This window comes from Ptychodera flava, chromosome 19, assembly GCF_041260155.1.
Source record: "Ptychodera flava strain L36383 chromosome 19, AS_Pfla_20210202, whole genome shotgun sequence".
Lineage (NCBI taxonomy): Eukaryota > Metazoa > Hemichordata > Enteropneusta > Ptychoderidae > Ptychodera > Ptychodera flava.
Window position 1 is genome coordinate 24,095,320 of NC_091946.1, and position 16,875 is coordinate 24,112,194.

Here is a 16,875-nt window from a genome sequence, read left to right on the forward strand (position 1 = left end):
AAAATTAGATATGTACATAATTAATGAGCTACAATATGTGGCGTCATAAGGTGTCCCATCATACCATTTATGAAGGGTGTAGCACTTGTGGTAACTGAGTCATGGACAAATATGTATATTTGAGGTCAAAGGTCACCGAGGTCACATGACATTTTGTCCAAAAAATTGTATTGCTAAGTTATCCCTATATACTAAAAATCAGACCTCTAACTCTATTGGCTGGCTCAAAATTAGATATGCACATAATTAATGAGCTACAATATGTGGCGTCATAGAGTGTCCCATCATACCATACATGAAGGATGTAGCACATGTGTTTACTGAGTTATGGACAAATATGTATATTTGAGGTCAAAGGTCACCGAGGTCATGTGACATTTTGTCAAAAAAATTGTATTGCTAAGTTATCCCTATATACCAAAAATCAGACCTCTAGCTCTATTGGCTCGCTCAAAATTAGATATGCGCATAATTGATGAGGTTGAATATGTGGCGTCATAAGCTGTCCCATCATACCATATATGAAGGGTGTAGCTCTTGTGGTTACCGAGTTATGGACATATATATATATATTTGAGGTCAAAGGTCACCAAGGTCATGTGACATTTTGTCAAAATATCTGAGATATCTGCGTGAACGGATGGACTCACGGATGGACTCATGGACGGACATGACCCAATCTATAAGCCCCCTTAACTTCATCCGTGGGGACTAAAAACTGTGTCACTGCATCCTTTTTGCAATATGAATATGATGAGAAACTAAATTTTTATTTTTCTTGGCCTTATACATGGGAGTCTATGGACTGCCTTATACATGGGAGTCTATGGAATGCCTTATACATGGGAGTCTATGGACTGCCTTATACATGGGAGTCTATGGACTGCCTTATACATGGGAGTCTATGGACTGCCTTATACATGGGAGTCTATGGAGACTGCCTTATACATGGGAGTCTATGGAGATGAAAACTAAAAAGTCCTCTAACACGGCCAAATTTGATCGCATTGTGAAACAAATCGACGTGCATCTGTATGGGGTAGGGTACTATCCTTGTGCAAAGTTTGAAAGAAATTGACCTGGGCATCTCTGAGATATCTGCGTGAACGGACGGACGCACGGACGGACGCACACACGGACGCACGCACGGACATGACCAAACCTATAAGTCCCCCCGGACGGTGTCCGTGGGGACTAAAAAGGTGACAAAAATTGACTTTGTGTTAAAAAAAGGTTATTTGAAATATTCTAGTTATGTGCTGTAGTTGGGCAGGCAAAAATGTCTGCAGTCTGACGGATTGGAAACCTTCTATGCTGTCTGGCTGCAAGAACACTTTTGTCTGCTAAAGTTACACAGCATAACCTTGAACAATAAACAAACTGATTTGGCCACATTTTCGTAGTGAAATAATATTTACCTCTGACAGGGAGTAGTTTTCCTCCCAGATGTTGGCAAATGTTGATAAAAGTGAAGCTTGATACAGGCTCTCTATCTTGTTGGCGTCTGCCGCAACGTGGAACATCATGGTCAGAATGGCCTCGTTGACAACTGGTCCATTTTCGGAAAACTTCGACAGCAGGTGTGTGTAGGAGGCCATCACTTGAGGTGTGCTAAACCTGGGGACATGACAGACATGTTGAATTGTGAAATTCTGAAGGCATCTACCCGGAGATTATCATGCTGTCCTCTGTCAATATCTTGGAACTGTTAGAGTGAATATTTTACAAGATATGCCGCAGAATTATTCTGTAACTTTGGAGTTTAAAACACTGATTTTTCCATCTGTCCTAGTAGGTTAGACATAGCAGGTGGAATTGCACCACAAGCTGTGATTTAGCCATAACCAAGCCTTCGTGTGGCAAACTTTACATTTTTTCAGTTTTTTCACTGAAGACTTGAAACTTTGTGGCAGAAATTTACCACACCAACATGTTCAACATACACAGTTTCCTGACAATACAACCTACTTTTCAATGTGAGCTTTCATCTGGAGCTTTCCCGGATGGCTGTCTTCGTTGTAAAGTTGTTGGGTGGCCAGCAGGAGTTCCGAGTTACCCATGACCAGCTCTCGGAGGTACTCCACGGTCTCTGTGTCCCGGTTGAACTTTCTGATGAGCAGCACGTACAAGTCATACACATTCTGTATCTTGTTAATCTTCTCTGTAAGATTCCGATTTTGAAAAAGTGCAGTTTTAATTACTGAGTATTACACTGAGCTTACCGAGGAGTTAAATCTGCTATTGTGATAAGTTCATCACGAGTATATTGAAAATAAACATTATGAGCAGCTTCTCAAAGCAAAAATCTCACAAACAAAGAACTAATTATAAAGAGTAGGGTGAAAGGTCATTCAGTTACACAACTGGCTTATGGGATCTAAGACGAGCGAAATCTCCTTATATTGAACATTTGCTAATCTCCAGTAATGCTTAATCCTGAAATGTTCATTTTTACTGACTCTCTCGGCGAAGAAGAATTCAAAATTAGCAAAATCTCTTTCTGAAATCCCTTGAAAAAAGAACAACAGGCACACACTTATGACCCCTGAATGACCCTAAATCCTGGTATTTTTGGCGGTATTCAATATTCAATTAAGATACCGGGATGTGAGGTCATTTACGGGTCATGAAAATGGACAATTCATGGAGACTGTCTTTGCTGCCTGCCTCTTGGAAGGGCTATTTTTGTCACTTATATCGCCAATGTGACCTACTTCCTGAATCAGGAAAGGGTAGGGTGTTTGCAAAAAAGATCCTTTCTTTTGTTTCAATTATTCAAATGAAATTTTTGCTGGGCACATATCGTACATCACAAAATTCGCACAGACTTCAAGTTTGCCAGTCACATACATCACAAAATTAAAACAGACGTCATTTTGCTAGTCACATACATCACAAAATTCAAACAGATGTCATTTTGCTAGTCATATACATCACAAAATTCAAACAGACCTCTTTGTAACAGTTGTTCATTCATTGCCTTCAAACTGTGATGTTGTTATTGTTTTGTTATTTGGAATAAAGCCATGATAGTCACAGTGTACTTTAATATTAAGCATGTTGTAAACACTCACCCAGAGCACTCCTGGCATGGGAACTATTATTGTTGTCGGAGTCAGCCATGTTTCTCTTCATGTATCTTGACAGCGTGGTGAAGATCTCCCGAAGGGCCTTGACCAGAATACAAAGTCTGCATAGCAAAAAAACACAAATTTCAATACATTTTGTAGTGGGGCATTTTTCAGTGTACATAGTTTCAAACATCAAGGTCAGCTACAAATTCAAGGTGAGAATGCTTATTTTTCCCTTTCGTGTGATGTTAGGTTTCAACCCTTATCCTGCCAGGACTGTCACTTCCCCATCTGCCAAGTCAGTAAAAAGCAGTATTGAGCAAAAATCTACATGTATATATGTTTTCACCTCCTTGGCATGGTATATTATAGAGGTTAAAAACAGTAGACGTCACGTTTACAGTATCCATCCAATTTTCAAGTCTTTGTTAAATGCAAAATAACGGACATGTTATGTTATACTGGTTTTAACAAGTCATCGTTGATGACACAGTCCCCACTTGTTAATGGGTATTTTGATCACAGGTCCTCAGAGAGGATAGAGTCCTCTTCATTAGGTCTGTGATAAAAATACTTTTGATGAATTGGCTTGATACATGTCTGAGTTATGGTTCAGGACATGAAAAAATCGTAACAAAATGGTCGCACATTGGCCATATTGGATCCCATCACAAAACAAATTGATGTGCATAGCTATGACATTGGTCGATGTCCTTGTACCAACTTTGAATACCAGATATGAACTGAATGGCCTCGCGTGCACATTTTGTAAAGTACTTCTTGGGGTATTGGCTTTTATGAAGAAGGAAAATGTGTCAATAGATGACAAAATTTGTTCCCGAATTTCTCAAAATCATCTGTGCCGCGCCATGTAGCAGCAAAATGAGTTCGTGACCTTTGAAGTACGCGTTTCAAAAAATAAATACCCATGGGAACCTGCTCACCACGCCACGCAACTCATGTACAGCTGACTATGGTGCACTTGTCAGGCGATGGTCGATGATTCTGGTTATTGCCTATATTGTCAAGTTCAATGCCTAATTTACGGAAACACGAACTCTGTCTAGTGTATTCGAAGCTCTGCGTACAGGTTGTGCACACGGCCTCTGCCACGTGGTGTCCTGTGGACAGTGTGGTACAAGCCGTCGGCCTACCACCGTACCGCCGGAAACGCAGACCTATTGTACGCAGGAGCTAGCCTACTGCTGCTGATTTAACATCAATGCCAACATGGAATCTCATGAAAAATTTGTCATTGTTGGTTCTGTAGCTAATACAATCTTGAAAAGCAACTTAAAAGACACAGACTGTCAATACGTCGCCATAATATTATGCTGACCTCAGCGGAACCATGCCGGAATATAAATTCGCTGACACACACACAAGATTGAAAAGTGTCACTCTACATCTCATTCTCAGAGAAAATGCATTGATCAACCCGATAATCTAGCTTTTGGTTCGCTATGTCCAGAGTAACCCACACGATTCTTAAAGTCAAACGTCGACACGACGACATCAACAGTCAAAACTCAAGATTAGCGATCAGCGCGGCCGAGTGACTGAATTCAGAAATCACTTTGTGTAAAATGTTTTAGTATAGCGCCCTCAAACATACTTATTTAGCCTCCCCATAGACTTATACAGGCCACAAATTTTCTTTTACTCATACTTGATAAATTCGCAAAGCACAACCACCAAAAACTAATCAGTTCTTGCAAATTTGAAGAACAAATTGTGTGCGAAATGTGATCGGAATCTGCCAAGCCGTTTTTGAGATATCGTGCTAACAGACAGACAGACAGACACACACACAGAAACGCCTAAACCATAACCTCGCTGCGCGCATGCGCACGCGAGGTAAAAATTGGTCGAAACATGCGGATAAGCCTGAGAAATGGCTCTGTACATGAAAAAATCGTAATAAAATGGCCGCCTGGCGGCCATATTGGATCATATTACAAAACAGATTGACGTGCATATGTATGACATAGGTCAACGTCCTTGTACCAACTTTGAATAAAATCGGTTGAGATATGCCTGAGTTATGGCTTTGTACATGAAAAAATCGTAATAAAATGGCCGCACAGCGGCCATTTTGGATCGTATCACAAAACCAATTGCCGTGCACAGCTATGACATTTGTCAATAAGCTTGTACCAACTTTGAATAAAATCGGTTGAAACGTGCCTGAGTAATGGCTCTGTACATGAAAAAATCGTAATAAAATGGCCGCCTGGCGGCCATATTGGATCGTATCACAAAACAAATTGAGGTGCATATCTATGACATTGGTCAATGTCCTTGTACCAACTCTGAATAAAATCGGTCGAAACATGCCTGAGTAATGGCTCTGTACATGAAAAAATCGTAATAAAATGGCCGCCTGGCGGCCATATTGGATCGTATCACAAAACAAATTGACGTGCATATCTATGACATTGGTCAATGTCCTTGTACCAACTTTGAATAAAATTGGTTAGAACATGCCTGAGTTATGGCTCTGTACATGAAAAAATCGTAATAAAATGGCCGCCTGGCGGCCATATTGGATCGTATCACAAAACAAATTGACGTGCATCTGTATGACATATGAAGTAATCCTTGTACCAAGTTTGAATGAAATCGCTCCAGGCATCTCAGAGATATCTGCGTGAATGACGGACGGACGGACGACGACGCACGCACGCACGCACGCACGCACGGACATGACCAAACCTATAAGTCCCCCCGGACGGTGTTTGTGGGGACTAACAAACTTGACCTGATGGTGGCATATGAACTTGGCAGGATAAAGAATAAAGGTACTTGGCAGGATAAAGAATAGGTCGCTTTCGAAGGTCTGTGCTGCGGCATTTTGTAATACTGACGTGTTTTGTAATAACTTACGCAAAATGTAATAAGGGGTATCAGCATTTTGTAATAACTGACGCATTTTGTAATAACGTCTGCAGTATTTTGTAATAAACCAGTCTACGCGTTTTGTAACAAGGGTATCAGCATTTTGTAATAAAAAATTATCTACGCAAAATGTAACAAGGGTATCAGCATTTTGTAATAATTCGCACTTTGTAATAACAGTTAACGCATTTTGTAATAATTTTAAAAACTTCCCCAGTTTTAAAGCATTAACAGATATTTTATTGACTTTGGAATGGTATAAAAAGTGTGTGTTTACTCGTTGTAAGTACACAAAAATTGATCGCTCCCTGACTTCCATTTCAAATTAGAAGACTTAATTTTAGATAGCTGTCAATCAGTATTTTTACCAACTGATCATCTGAGGCAGGTAACTACTAGATTTTGACTAGTTTATTATTATATTTGAGAGAATCATTGATATACACAGTCAGTTGATTTATTAAATAGAGGATAACGACATTCTTTCTGAAGTATTGCAGACAACCAGCAATCAACAGGTAGATACACAGATAGAATAAAAATATAATAACATAAAATAAATTATTATACATCTGCCTTCGCAAACGATACAATCGAGCTTCCGTAAAAACGGGCACGTAACGGGCATGCAATAACCCCTTTACTTTCATATTTGATGATAAACAGTGCGTCATTGAATGGCTTCATACTGAAACTCCATACTGTACTTTGAAATTAACTTCTGATAAAAGAAACAGAAGTAAATGTATTACGACTGTTTGAAGGTGAAAAATATTATGAGGTAATAACGAAAGTACACCAAGACCGCTCTGTACAAATATGGCACGACATCGCTGCTCGGCTCGTACATCGAATGTTGGATGAGCGCGCGATGTAAACAAAGATGACGCTTACCCTTAACCCGCTCGCAGTTAAGAGGGCTATGCAGAATATGCCTCTAAAGTGTATGGAATAATGCATCGGAAACGACGGGTGCATATATTCTTGATAAAAAGGAGCTGTATGATAATAATTATTACGAAAACACCGCAAAGTAAGCACTCAGACATTAGTGCAACGCATCGCCCGACGCGCTAACGCGCGCTAATGACTACATGTATGTGTCTTTATACATTTTTTGCGTTATTTTCGTAATAATCTTAACTATACTGAAGTAATCTAACGTAAACAAAACTAAAACCAAACTAAACTAAACTAAACTAAACTAAAATAGTCAGAATAATCTGATGTTTTAGTGATTTGACATGTTTAGTTACTATTAAGCGGAAGTATATCTGACCTGTTGAGTATGTATGTATGTATGTATGTATGTATGTATGTATGTATGTATGTATGTATTTATCTATGTATCTATGTATGGATTCTATGTATGTCTGCATCTATGTGGGTAGGGAGGGGGGAAGGGAGGAAGGGAGGAAAGGGTGCCTGAGTCTATCTATCTATCTATCTATCTATCTATCTATCTATCTATCATCTGTCTGATCTGTCTGTCTGTCTGTCTGCTGTCTGTCTATCTATCTTTCTCTGGCTGTTATCATTTAATGATAATGGCAGATATTTGGCTGGTATAACCAGTAGGATAGCGAATCAAATGTAATAGTATTGCAGGGCAGCTAATTCAAGCTCGTTGGCTAGACAAATTTCACTATTGGGCGATAGCGTAGATTCAAAGGAGGAACACAACAGGAAAGATATAGATCTGAGGAAACAAAACCATGGCTCAGTATATATGAATTGTCACCTTTTACATACAAGGAAAAGTGGCTGGTCTGTCAATAGAGCTTCATTTTGTCCTTGTCTATGGATGATTAAAATAAATTATCATTCAGTATTGTAATTGACTGCTTCACGTCAGTGTTTATCAGTATATTTTGATAAATATTAGCTGTCAGCATTGACATATTAACGTGCCCCTCCCTTCTTATTACCGTAAATTATCGACAATCAACTTTAGAGAAACACATATCATACGAATAGAAGTTGCTTAGAATACTGCAACCTTTCGTACATTTGTTTTCCACTTTAACCCTTTGCACCCGAAGGCCCTGGGGTGGAGTTGACATTTGGAAGTACCATCTAGCATGACGTCTGACTTCTTAAATTAACAAAGACTGTCCCCATACCATTATATTTTTGGAATCACCATAAAATACTTTGTCCCGAAAATATGCAAATTAAAGTCACGTGACCTCATTAAGTATTTAAAATGGCCGCCAATATATAAATATTGTATTTTTAAACATATTTCTTTATTTTCATGGGAATTCCTCATTAATTCATCATTTTTCATCACCAAACCTGTTTTCTATCACGTCAGCATGGACTGAAATGAATTGTGACAAAAAATTTTGAAAAAACACTGATATTTTGTATCATTTTGATCTGCTAAGTGTAATTAATGTAAACAAAGGCTCTGTATAAGTGTAAGGTCTGTCAAAGCATAATGTAACATAACATCCAGCACCTAATATTATGAAATATTTCCCACAGTAAGTATGTATATTTTGAATGACAATGACACACTTGTCCCAAAATATGCTAATATTGGTCATGTGACCTAATTAGGAATTCAAAATGGCCGCGAACAATATAAATTTATCATTATCTTTACATGTTTTCCAGTTTTCCAGTTAAAGATAATCGATATTTTATCATATCCCAATGCTAAATCACATTTTGTAGTCCCATTACCATGGACTTTGATGTAAACTTTATACATTATGATAAACTTTACACAGATTTGATAAACCTTACACAGATTTTCTTGTCTTCACTCATAAGTCAAGAATTACACACAGCGCCCTTGAATAGGGGTCAGACAGGTCAAGTATCTATTTTATATCTTCTGACTATTGAATTTATCAAACTTTGTCCACAATTACAAGATATTTTTTGAATTGTAGTATTACAATCGCCCCCCCCCCCCCAAAAAAAAAAAATTGCGAATACTAGTCACATGACCTCATTAAATATTCAGAATGGCCACCAGTATTCTAAATTTACAATGATTTTCACATATTGCTTCTCTTTCTGACGACATTCTAAAGAATTTATCACTTCCCATTTCTCAATTATGTCTATATGTATACTAGATTCTGTTGTCTACAACTGATGGTTCCAGGAAAATGTTTGTAACATCATTTTTATGAACTCAATAAAAGCTTCGTTCAAATCACAGTGTACACTAACATTACAATCATTTTGCAAAACTCAGAATTTGATTATTCGAGTTTTGCAAACTTTATCCAATGCATGTAACCAAAGAACAATATTTATTGTTTATCTTTAGTAAAAAAGTAAAAATAATGTAGCAACGCCCTAAAAATCAGACCAAAACCCTCAAAATGTCACAAGGGAACCATTTCTGGATAAGGTGGGTTTTGTGGCATGTACATCATTAGTATAATAAAATTAGGTCTTAGAACACAACACTGTCAATGTTGATGGTGTCGCTGTCTTTTATCATATTCTGAGCTCTGCATGTCATCTCCAAGCCTTTTTCTTTCCATCCACCAACAGTAACATTGAAGAGAAAAAAATGCAGAACGGTTTGCAGTATATTGTCTTTTCAAAGTACAGTACTGTATGTAAAACCTACTAAAACTTTCTCGGTTTGTTTTCTAAATTATAAATCGCATACAATAAATCTCATTCTGTCTTCAATTGCATTTTGACTATCAACTCAGACCCTCATATATTGCGTTATTATGATAACCTAGCCTCGGTAGTGAGATATAATATCGACATCATTATATGCTATTACATTTTTACGTATTCAGAAACCACAAAGCATTTTGAAATACATGCAATATCAGCGGATGTTTATAATTATTACAAAATGCGTTAACTTATGTTACAAAACGCGTTTTATTACAAAACGCTGATACCCTTATTACAAATCGCGTAAACAATATTTTATTACAAAATGCTGATACCCTTATTACAAAATGCGTAGACCATTTTATTACAAAATGCTGATACCCTTATTACATTTTGCGTAAGTTGTTACAAAATGCGTCGTATTACAAAATGCCGCAGTACAAGGTCACAGTGATAGTCTGTAATGTCTTTAGAATAGAATTCACTATCTGGTTACTGGCATGAAAACAATAACATATATATTGTTTTTATTTTTTTATTTGTATCTTGGGGCGTGAGGGCAAAATGTGAGTTCATTGGTGCATTCACTTCCAGGGACGGTTTTTCAGTGGTTATTGAATCATTCAACCCTTGTGTCTACATGCATAAAGACAGTACATCAGAGCTCTCGCTGTACTTTTTGCCAAAATCTTACCTGGAGAAGTAGACATCTGCCTGTCCTGTCTTTTTAGATGAAGCGTAGGCTTCCCATGTTCTGAGAGTAAGGTAGCAAAGAGTTCCGGTCATTCCTGCTGACACTGTCTCCCTGCAAAAAGATTGTCCCAACACGGCATTTACTCAATAGCACTGGATTAGATGCAGGTGTGTGACATTATCACAATATTGACTGGCCATGAGGGCAACAGCATACGTCTGTAACCCGAGGGACTGTGAGTCACCCCCTCAAACTGGGGTTTTAGGGGGTGACCGTTTCCCGAGGCCGTAGGCTGAGGGAAACAGTCTGTTTTTGGGGATGACTCACAGGCCCGAGAGGTTAAAGACGTATGCTGTAGCCCTAATGGCCAGTCAATATGTGTTTTGTAACACACCTCATCTGCAGTCATGCATAAGAACGTACTATACACAAAACTTGTCGCAGCCATGCATAAGAACATACTATACACAAAACTTGTCGCATGAATGATGTAATATGTTGAAGTGGTTCGGCAAAAAAAGTTTTTCCTGACAGGGCCGCAAATCTTCTGCAAAACGTTCAATGCACCTTTGATTATCATTTTCGTCCATTTCGAGTCCTTGTTGGAAACCAGAGAATTCAGTTCTTCTTCAGAAAGTAGGATAAACTAAGAAATTTCTTGACTATCATTTTGCTCGGTCGCAAACGACATCTTTTATATTCCAGTTCCCGTATTCGCAAATGTCGTTTTTGAAGTCAGTTGACATTATTTTTCAGAACTGATGCCTGGCAGGCAACAGTTCTGACAAATGATGCCTGATGACATCATTTATGTGGATCGGCACAATAAGAACGTATCCCATGTGACTACCAATGGACAAATTACAACACAGAGTGTGGATGAGGTGTGTTATAATAGACACTGCTGCTTGAAACACGGACAAATTTTGTAAGTGTTGCATGCGTGAATGTTGTTGCAGCTTGTAATCTGTGCAGTTAATGTCTTTCTAGTGATCAGTGCAACATAAGCAGTCAGTCACCTATAAAGTTCATCATTGTCGTTCCTGCATGCGTAATTTCACCCCAAAAAAATGTAGTCTAAATTTCAAGACAAATACTGGTATTTATTTTTGCATAATAATGAGAGAACAATGATGTCATCTACAAACAGCCCTATTGGCCTCAATAGTTTTGGCAACTGACTGGCTATTTAGAAGTTTCTGTAATTCTAAGAATCTTTCCTAACTTTTTACAAAAGGACACATTTAGATGTATTTCAATGATTCTTCAAGCATGCTCAGACCATATATCTGCTCTCTTACAAGTACAAGTTAGGGATACAAATGAAATGTGAACAGGGTTGTGTATGATTTCAATTCTTATACCCTTCAAAAGCTATGACTACCAAGACCACACATCATACAATGATCTTTTTCATGACATCCTATGACACATAGTTTCTAACATGACTGGCGGCTCAGATTGCCCTAAATTTGAAACAGCTAGAAGCTGTAATGTTTGATGATTTTTTCGCACTCTTTTTGTTTTTGATATCAACTACAGTTTTTCTAACAGTATTCAGCTTGTCAACTCAGCCTGTACATGCATAGACTGCACTTGTCATTGTTGACAAGTGAATTCTGGTCCGGTCTAGAATTTAAATGTACACAATAGCGGAGGATTTTACTCCTGACAAATACGTGCTGTGTTGACATGTTAAACAGTGGGCATTTTACCATTCTTTGGGGAGTACGACAATAACTTGTAATTACACATTTAACAAGAGTTGAGAACAAAATTATCACAAGTTGCAGCTGCTGTCCCTTTAAGAATGAATCCTGCACCAGAAACAACATTAGGCATAGTTACAATACAGCATAATGCATTTTTTACCAGTCCAACACAATAACTGCTCAATCAGAAATCTCATATACAGACCTAGTCTTCAAACACTTAGCTTTCTGAATCACTCAGAGCACTATGGCTACTCACGTTAAATCACTTAACAAGACCTCTGGCAGTGCAGTAAGCTGTGTGAAATAGCCAACCGCCCACCAAAAATATGTCAGTTCAGTCTTGTACACACTGCTGTCTGATGCCTAGGAAACAACATGGAAAAAAAAAAGAACATGAAATTATTTGCATTTATATATTTACTTTTTTTGCCTAAATTTCCCAAGTCTTGAACGCATGTACTCGATTCAGTGCATCTTTGCATTAAAATAGAAATACGTCACAGGATAACACATGCAACCTGTACTCTGAACTGCATCGAGAACCGAACACACTTCATACTTTCAAACTTGTATTTGTCCTTCACTTATTTTGGCCGAGTTAACTTCAATTTAACGTCTCTCACTTTTTAGTTTGAGACACTTCAACAAGGATTATGATATCCAAGTTCAAAAACAAATAACGCAATGGAATTCAATTTAAATATCAGAAAAAAAGCCATCTACATTCAGACTCTTGGTTAGATATGAATGGAAGATTTATAAAATCAAATCGTACTTGTGGAAGATAGCATGATCTATAAGATCACTGACCAATTTTAAATACATGTATGTTTGAATAAATTTGACCAAGCAGCTTTGAAAGTCAACATCTTGGAAGATGATTCCAATTGATTTTCTCCTTATCGTTTTGGCATCCACTGGTACACATAATACACAAAAGAAGACTTGAAAAGCCAGAAGAGCTCGCATACCAATTATGATATTGTACAGGTTAATAATTACCTTCAACTTGGTGGAGCACTTGTCGAGGCCATGTTTGGTGAATGCAATGGCGAAGTCTCTCAGCAAGATTCTATTGGTTTGAGATGAATTTCGGATTAGGAATGTTGGGTGACAGTTGTAATGTGTACAGGTTTTTAGCTAACCTAGGCAATGTTATGCATAATTATTGATAAAAGTTCTGAAATCAAGATAACACGACCTGAATTGACAGTCAGCCACATATACATTGAACTGTCAAAAGTGCTGCAGGAGTGATTATATTTAAAATAAGTAGGACGATCAAACAGTACAGACTATACTCAAATAGATAACCCTTGTTTGCAATATGAGAGACAAAATGATTTCATTGAGATTTATTGCATACATATTTGCAAAGCAAATGTGTTCTGATCTACTGATGAAAGTAACAACAGGCATTCACGCAGTATATTTCTGGTCTAAGCTAGCGAATGCTGAAGAACTTTTACTCAAACTTTCCTCAAGAAAACTTTCTACCATTCTCTTTCTAAATCAAGAATAAAACTCAGGGGTCAATGTGCAATTTTTGGTAGAAGAGATACAAATTAATTAACATTTACCAAAACTTGATATCAAAATGGCCACCATCCCTGCGTTACCTTTATGGGGAAAATTCAATTTTCGATTTCCAAAAAAAAGATGGAGAAAAATCACTGATTCAAGGAGCTTAAGAATAAACCCATACAAGCAGTAAACCAGAGAAGTACTGTAAAAATTTGAGAGTCTCAAAATCTGTCCCCGAAGCGCATTTTACTTCAAGGAGAGGTTCTCTGAATCTATCCTTTTATATAATAAGAGTATCTCTGACGTCTTTTACGGGAATATTTACCTTAAAGCTACTCATTACTGACACATCTTACGTACATTTACTACAAAGAAAGGAAATATTTCAATCATGAAAATACCGTGCTGCAGGCTATACTTTTACTAGAAAACAGTCAGTAGCACGCAATATATCATTTTACATAGAGGGCGCTATTCTTCACCTTTCCAGAACTAAGATATCTGTTTTGCTGCTCATCCAAACATGGTTGAACATCGGCACGGCGAAAATCATTATCAGAAATACCTGTACTCAGTGGTCATGGAGTCGTCGGAGTCTTCATCACTGCTGATACTGCTGCCAAGTGACACCATACTACCCTGCCCCAGATCACTGCTACCGCTGTTACTGTCGCTTTTCTCCATGCTGTCTTCATCACTGTAACTATCTCTCTCCTCGCTCGTCACCATATCTAAAGTCTCGCCGTCGGCAGTGTCCTTCAGCTGTGAGGCCAACAGATACAGCGACAGCTTAGAAACGTGGGAGACTGGTCAGCATCTCGGACCCATCTTTATTGGGTATTCCGACATGAACCCCATGAAGGCTGATTTTAGAGGACAAAGTCGCTGTTTTGTGGTTTTAATTTTCGATGACATGTTTCATTTTATTGGATACTTCAATCACATCTGATTGGGATCATGAAACATACTGGGAGGGTGGAAGACAAGACATACCTTCAGCCATGCTTACAAACAGAGCAAGCCCATGAAGAAAGCATTGACATGAAACATATGTCGATGAGACAACAATTGCTTTAGCCAAATTAATACAAAATCCGCAGTAACAACTAACACCCATCATCAACATACATTAATGTAACTTGCATTCATTGTTTTTTCCGGGGCTATTTCACCCTTTTTTTTTAAATATCCCAAACAACTAAGGCACAGCGACTTTGTCCTTTTTGAGCATTTACCTGAATGTTATGTAGAGTGTGGTAAGTGGATAAATAGTGCCAGGGTTCCCCAGTCATTTCACCAGAGATACCATGGGTATACTAAAGTAAATATATGAAGGTATTGCAGAAACGTTACTGTCATTCCGGGTACATTTCATTACATTACTATGCGCATGTTCCAACACTTCTGTAGGAACACTATAGTCATAGTATGGAATGTTGAATATCACAACAACGCTACTTCATAAAATTCTTTCTCTCACCCACCCTCACCTCACCTCACTCACTCTCTCTCTCTCTGACTCTTTGCATATGCTGGTGTGAGTTGTCTGCTTGTCTGTTCACCTTTCTATGTCAATTTACCTACTGTACCTACCTGCATGTCTATCCCTATGTCTGTCTATCCCTATGTCTGTCCATCCCTATGTCTGTCTATCCCTATGTCTGTCTATCCCTATGTCTGTCCATCCCTATGTCTGTCTTCCCTATGTCTGTCTATCCCTATGTCTGTCTATCCCTATGTCTGTCTTCCCTCTGTGTCTGTCTTCTGTCTGTCTGTCTCAGTCTCTCTCTCCCTCCCCCCTTTCTCTCTCTCTCCCCTCCCCAACACATAAAATATCCCTCATTTTGTAACAGTTGTCAGAAAATTAGGAAAGTTGTGGAGATGAACAGTTCACAACATGACTATTTTGACACAGAATTCATACCTTTGCTTTGTGCTTCAACTCATTGGCGATATCGTCCATGGCACATTCCATATCCAGCGTGTAGTTGTCTGTGTTATTCTGCAACCCCCACATGTCTGTGGCAAGACTTTCCCTTTTCTTTCCATTACAGCTATCCACAAACTCATCCACTGACTGCCGAGAGAGAGACATCAGCAAATGCTTTAAAAAGTTCTAATAGCTGTAACTATTGAGATATTTCACCTTTTTTGGGTCGCGTTTTTGAAATATTGGTACAGTTTATGTCATTGCTCATTAATATTCATATCTGCAAATATATATCTGCAGCTGATGAGAGTATACACTGAAAGACATTTTTTGATCGGACTGAACACAGTGACATCAAAATTGACAAAATAAGACTGAATATGTGGTAGGACAGCTTACCTCTTCTTTGAATATGACACACAACAGGTGTAACATGGAAATAAGCTTCTGATCCTGAAATTGGATGAAAAGAAAACGTTTTCTCATTTGGACAGGTAGCAGTAATTGCAGTCCCAAAAACAGAAACAAAATGACTGTCTGGTGGCCATATTGGATCATATTGCAAAACAAATTAGCATGCATATGTATGACATGGACTTATTTTCTGGTATCAAATTTGAAAGATAAAGTCCTGGCCTCTCTCTTAAGAGCCTATGGACAGATGGACTCTGGAACACATGAACAGACATGACCAAAACCATAAGTCCCCAGGAGTTTGTTCCATGTGGGACAATAACCATTGGAAAGTGAAACACAGACCACTTGACTGCATTGACAGTGCAGATGTTGCACCATCAAACTGAAGAACACATCAACAGCAAGGATAAGTTAAAAAAAGTCTTGTTAACTTTTCGTTGAACACTAACAAGCAACAAAATTATCATCAAACAGCATCACACCCTGGTAAAAGATACTCACGTCTTTTCAGTATTGAATGTACCACTAAATGACAAAGGAAATTTCAAGAGACTTCAAGGAGACTACTGCAATTTTTCTGCTGTATTTTCGTTCAGAAAATGTGTATGGTGTACTTTGAACCTGGGTCAGCTTTCCCTGACTGTCATTGAATGCTGCACATATGATGTTTCCAGTGACTCTAACAAAAGCTTTGATTGTATGTGTGGAAGGGAAAGTAGGTCTTGGCGTCTCAAAAAGAAGCCTGCGGACAGACGAACTCAGGAACGAATGGACAGACATGACCAAAACTATATGTCCCCCAGACTTTCTCACGAAATCAATCAGGAAAATTCAGCGAATACTGAAGCAATTAACTCACCATTTCTGGTCGAGCGCACAGAGAAATGATTACTTCTCCTAACCCTTCTTCCAGGAAATTCCTACAATGAAATTCATATGACTCAATTATCACGCTTTCTTGAAACTCCTGTATTTATCAGCGTATTGTGGGAACAGACTGGCTCTGTTATCATGGATATGTCAGTA

The 16,875-nt window shown here is 38.3% G+C and overlaps 1 protein-coding gene across 4 annotated transcripts in view; it reads right to left on the reverse strand.

Annotated features, from left to right (window-relative positions):
• The window catches only part of LOC139118990 (protein timeless-like), a 57,608-nt gene that overhangs the window by 17,331 nt on the left and 23,402 nt on the right, over positions 1-16,875 (reverse strand). For 2 of the 4 annotated variants that reach the window (XM_070682594.1, XM_070682593.1), the window contains exons 7-17: positions 16,709-16,769; positions 15,832-15,885; positions 15,427-15,579; positions 14,738-14,818; positions 14,068-14,264; positions 12,981-13,050; positions 12,235-12,341; positions 10,264-10,374; positions 3,075-3,190; positions 1,969-2,161; positions 1,419-1,617 (exon numbers count right to left, since the gene is read on the reverse strand). In XM_070682594.1, coding sequence (XP_070538695.1) covers positions 1,419-1,617; positions 1,969-2,161; positions 3,075-3,190; positions 10,264-10,374; positions 12,235-12,341; positions 12,981-13,050; positions 14,068-14,264; positions 14,738-14,818; positions 15,427-15,579; positions 15,832-15,885; positions 16,709-16,769 — 1,342 coding nt within the window. The remainder of the gene's footprint in view (positions 1-1,418; positions 1,618-1,968; positions 2,162-3,074; positions 3,191-10,263; positions 10,375-12,234; positions 12,342-12,980; positions 13,051-14,067; positions 14,265-14,737; positions 14,819-15,426; positions 15,580-15,831; positions 15,886-16,708; positions 16,770-16,875) is intronic. The other 2 variants (XM_070682596.1, XM_070682595.1) reach the window with 1 other exon arrangement.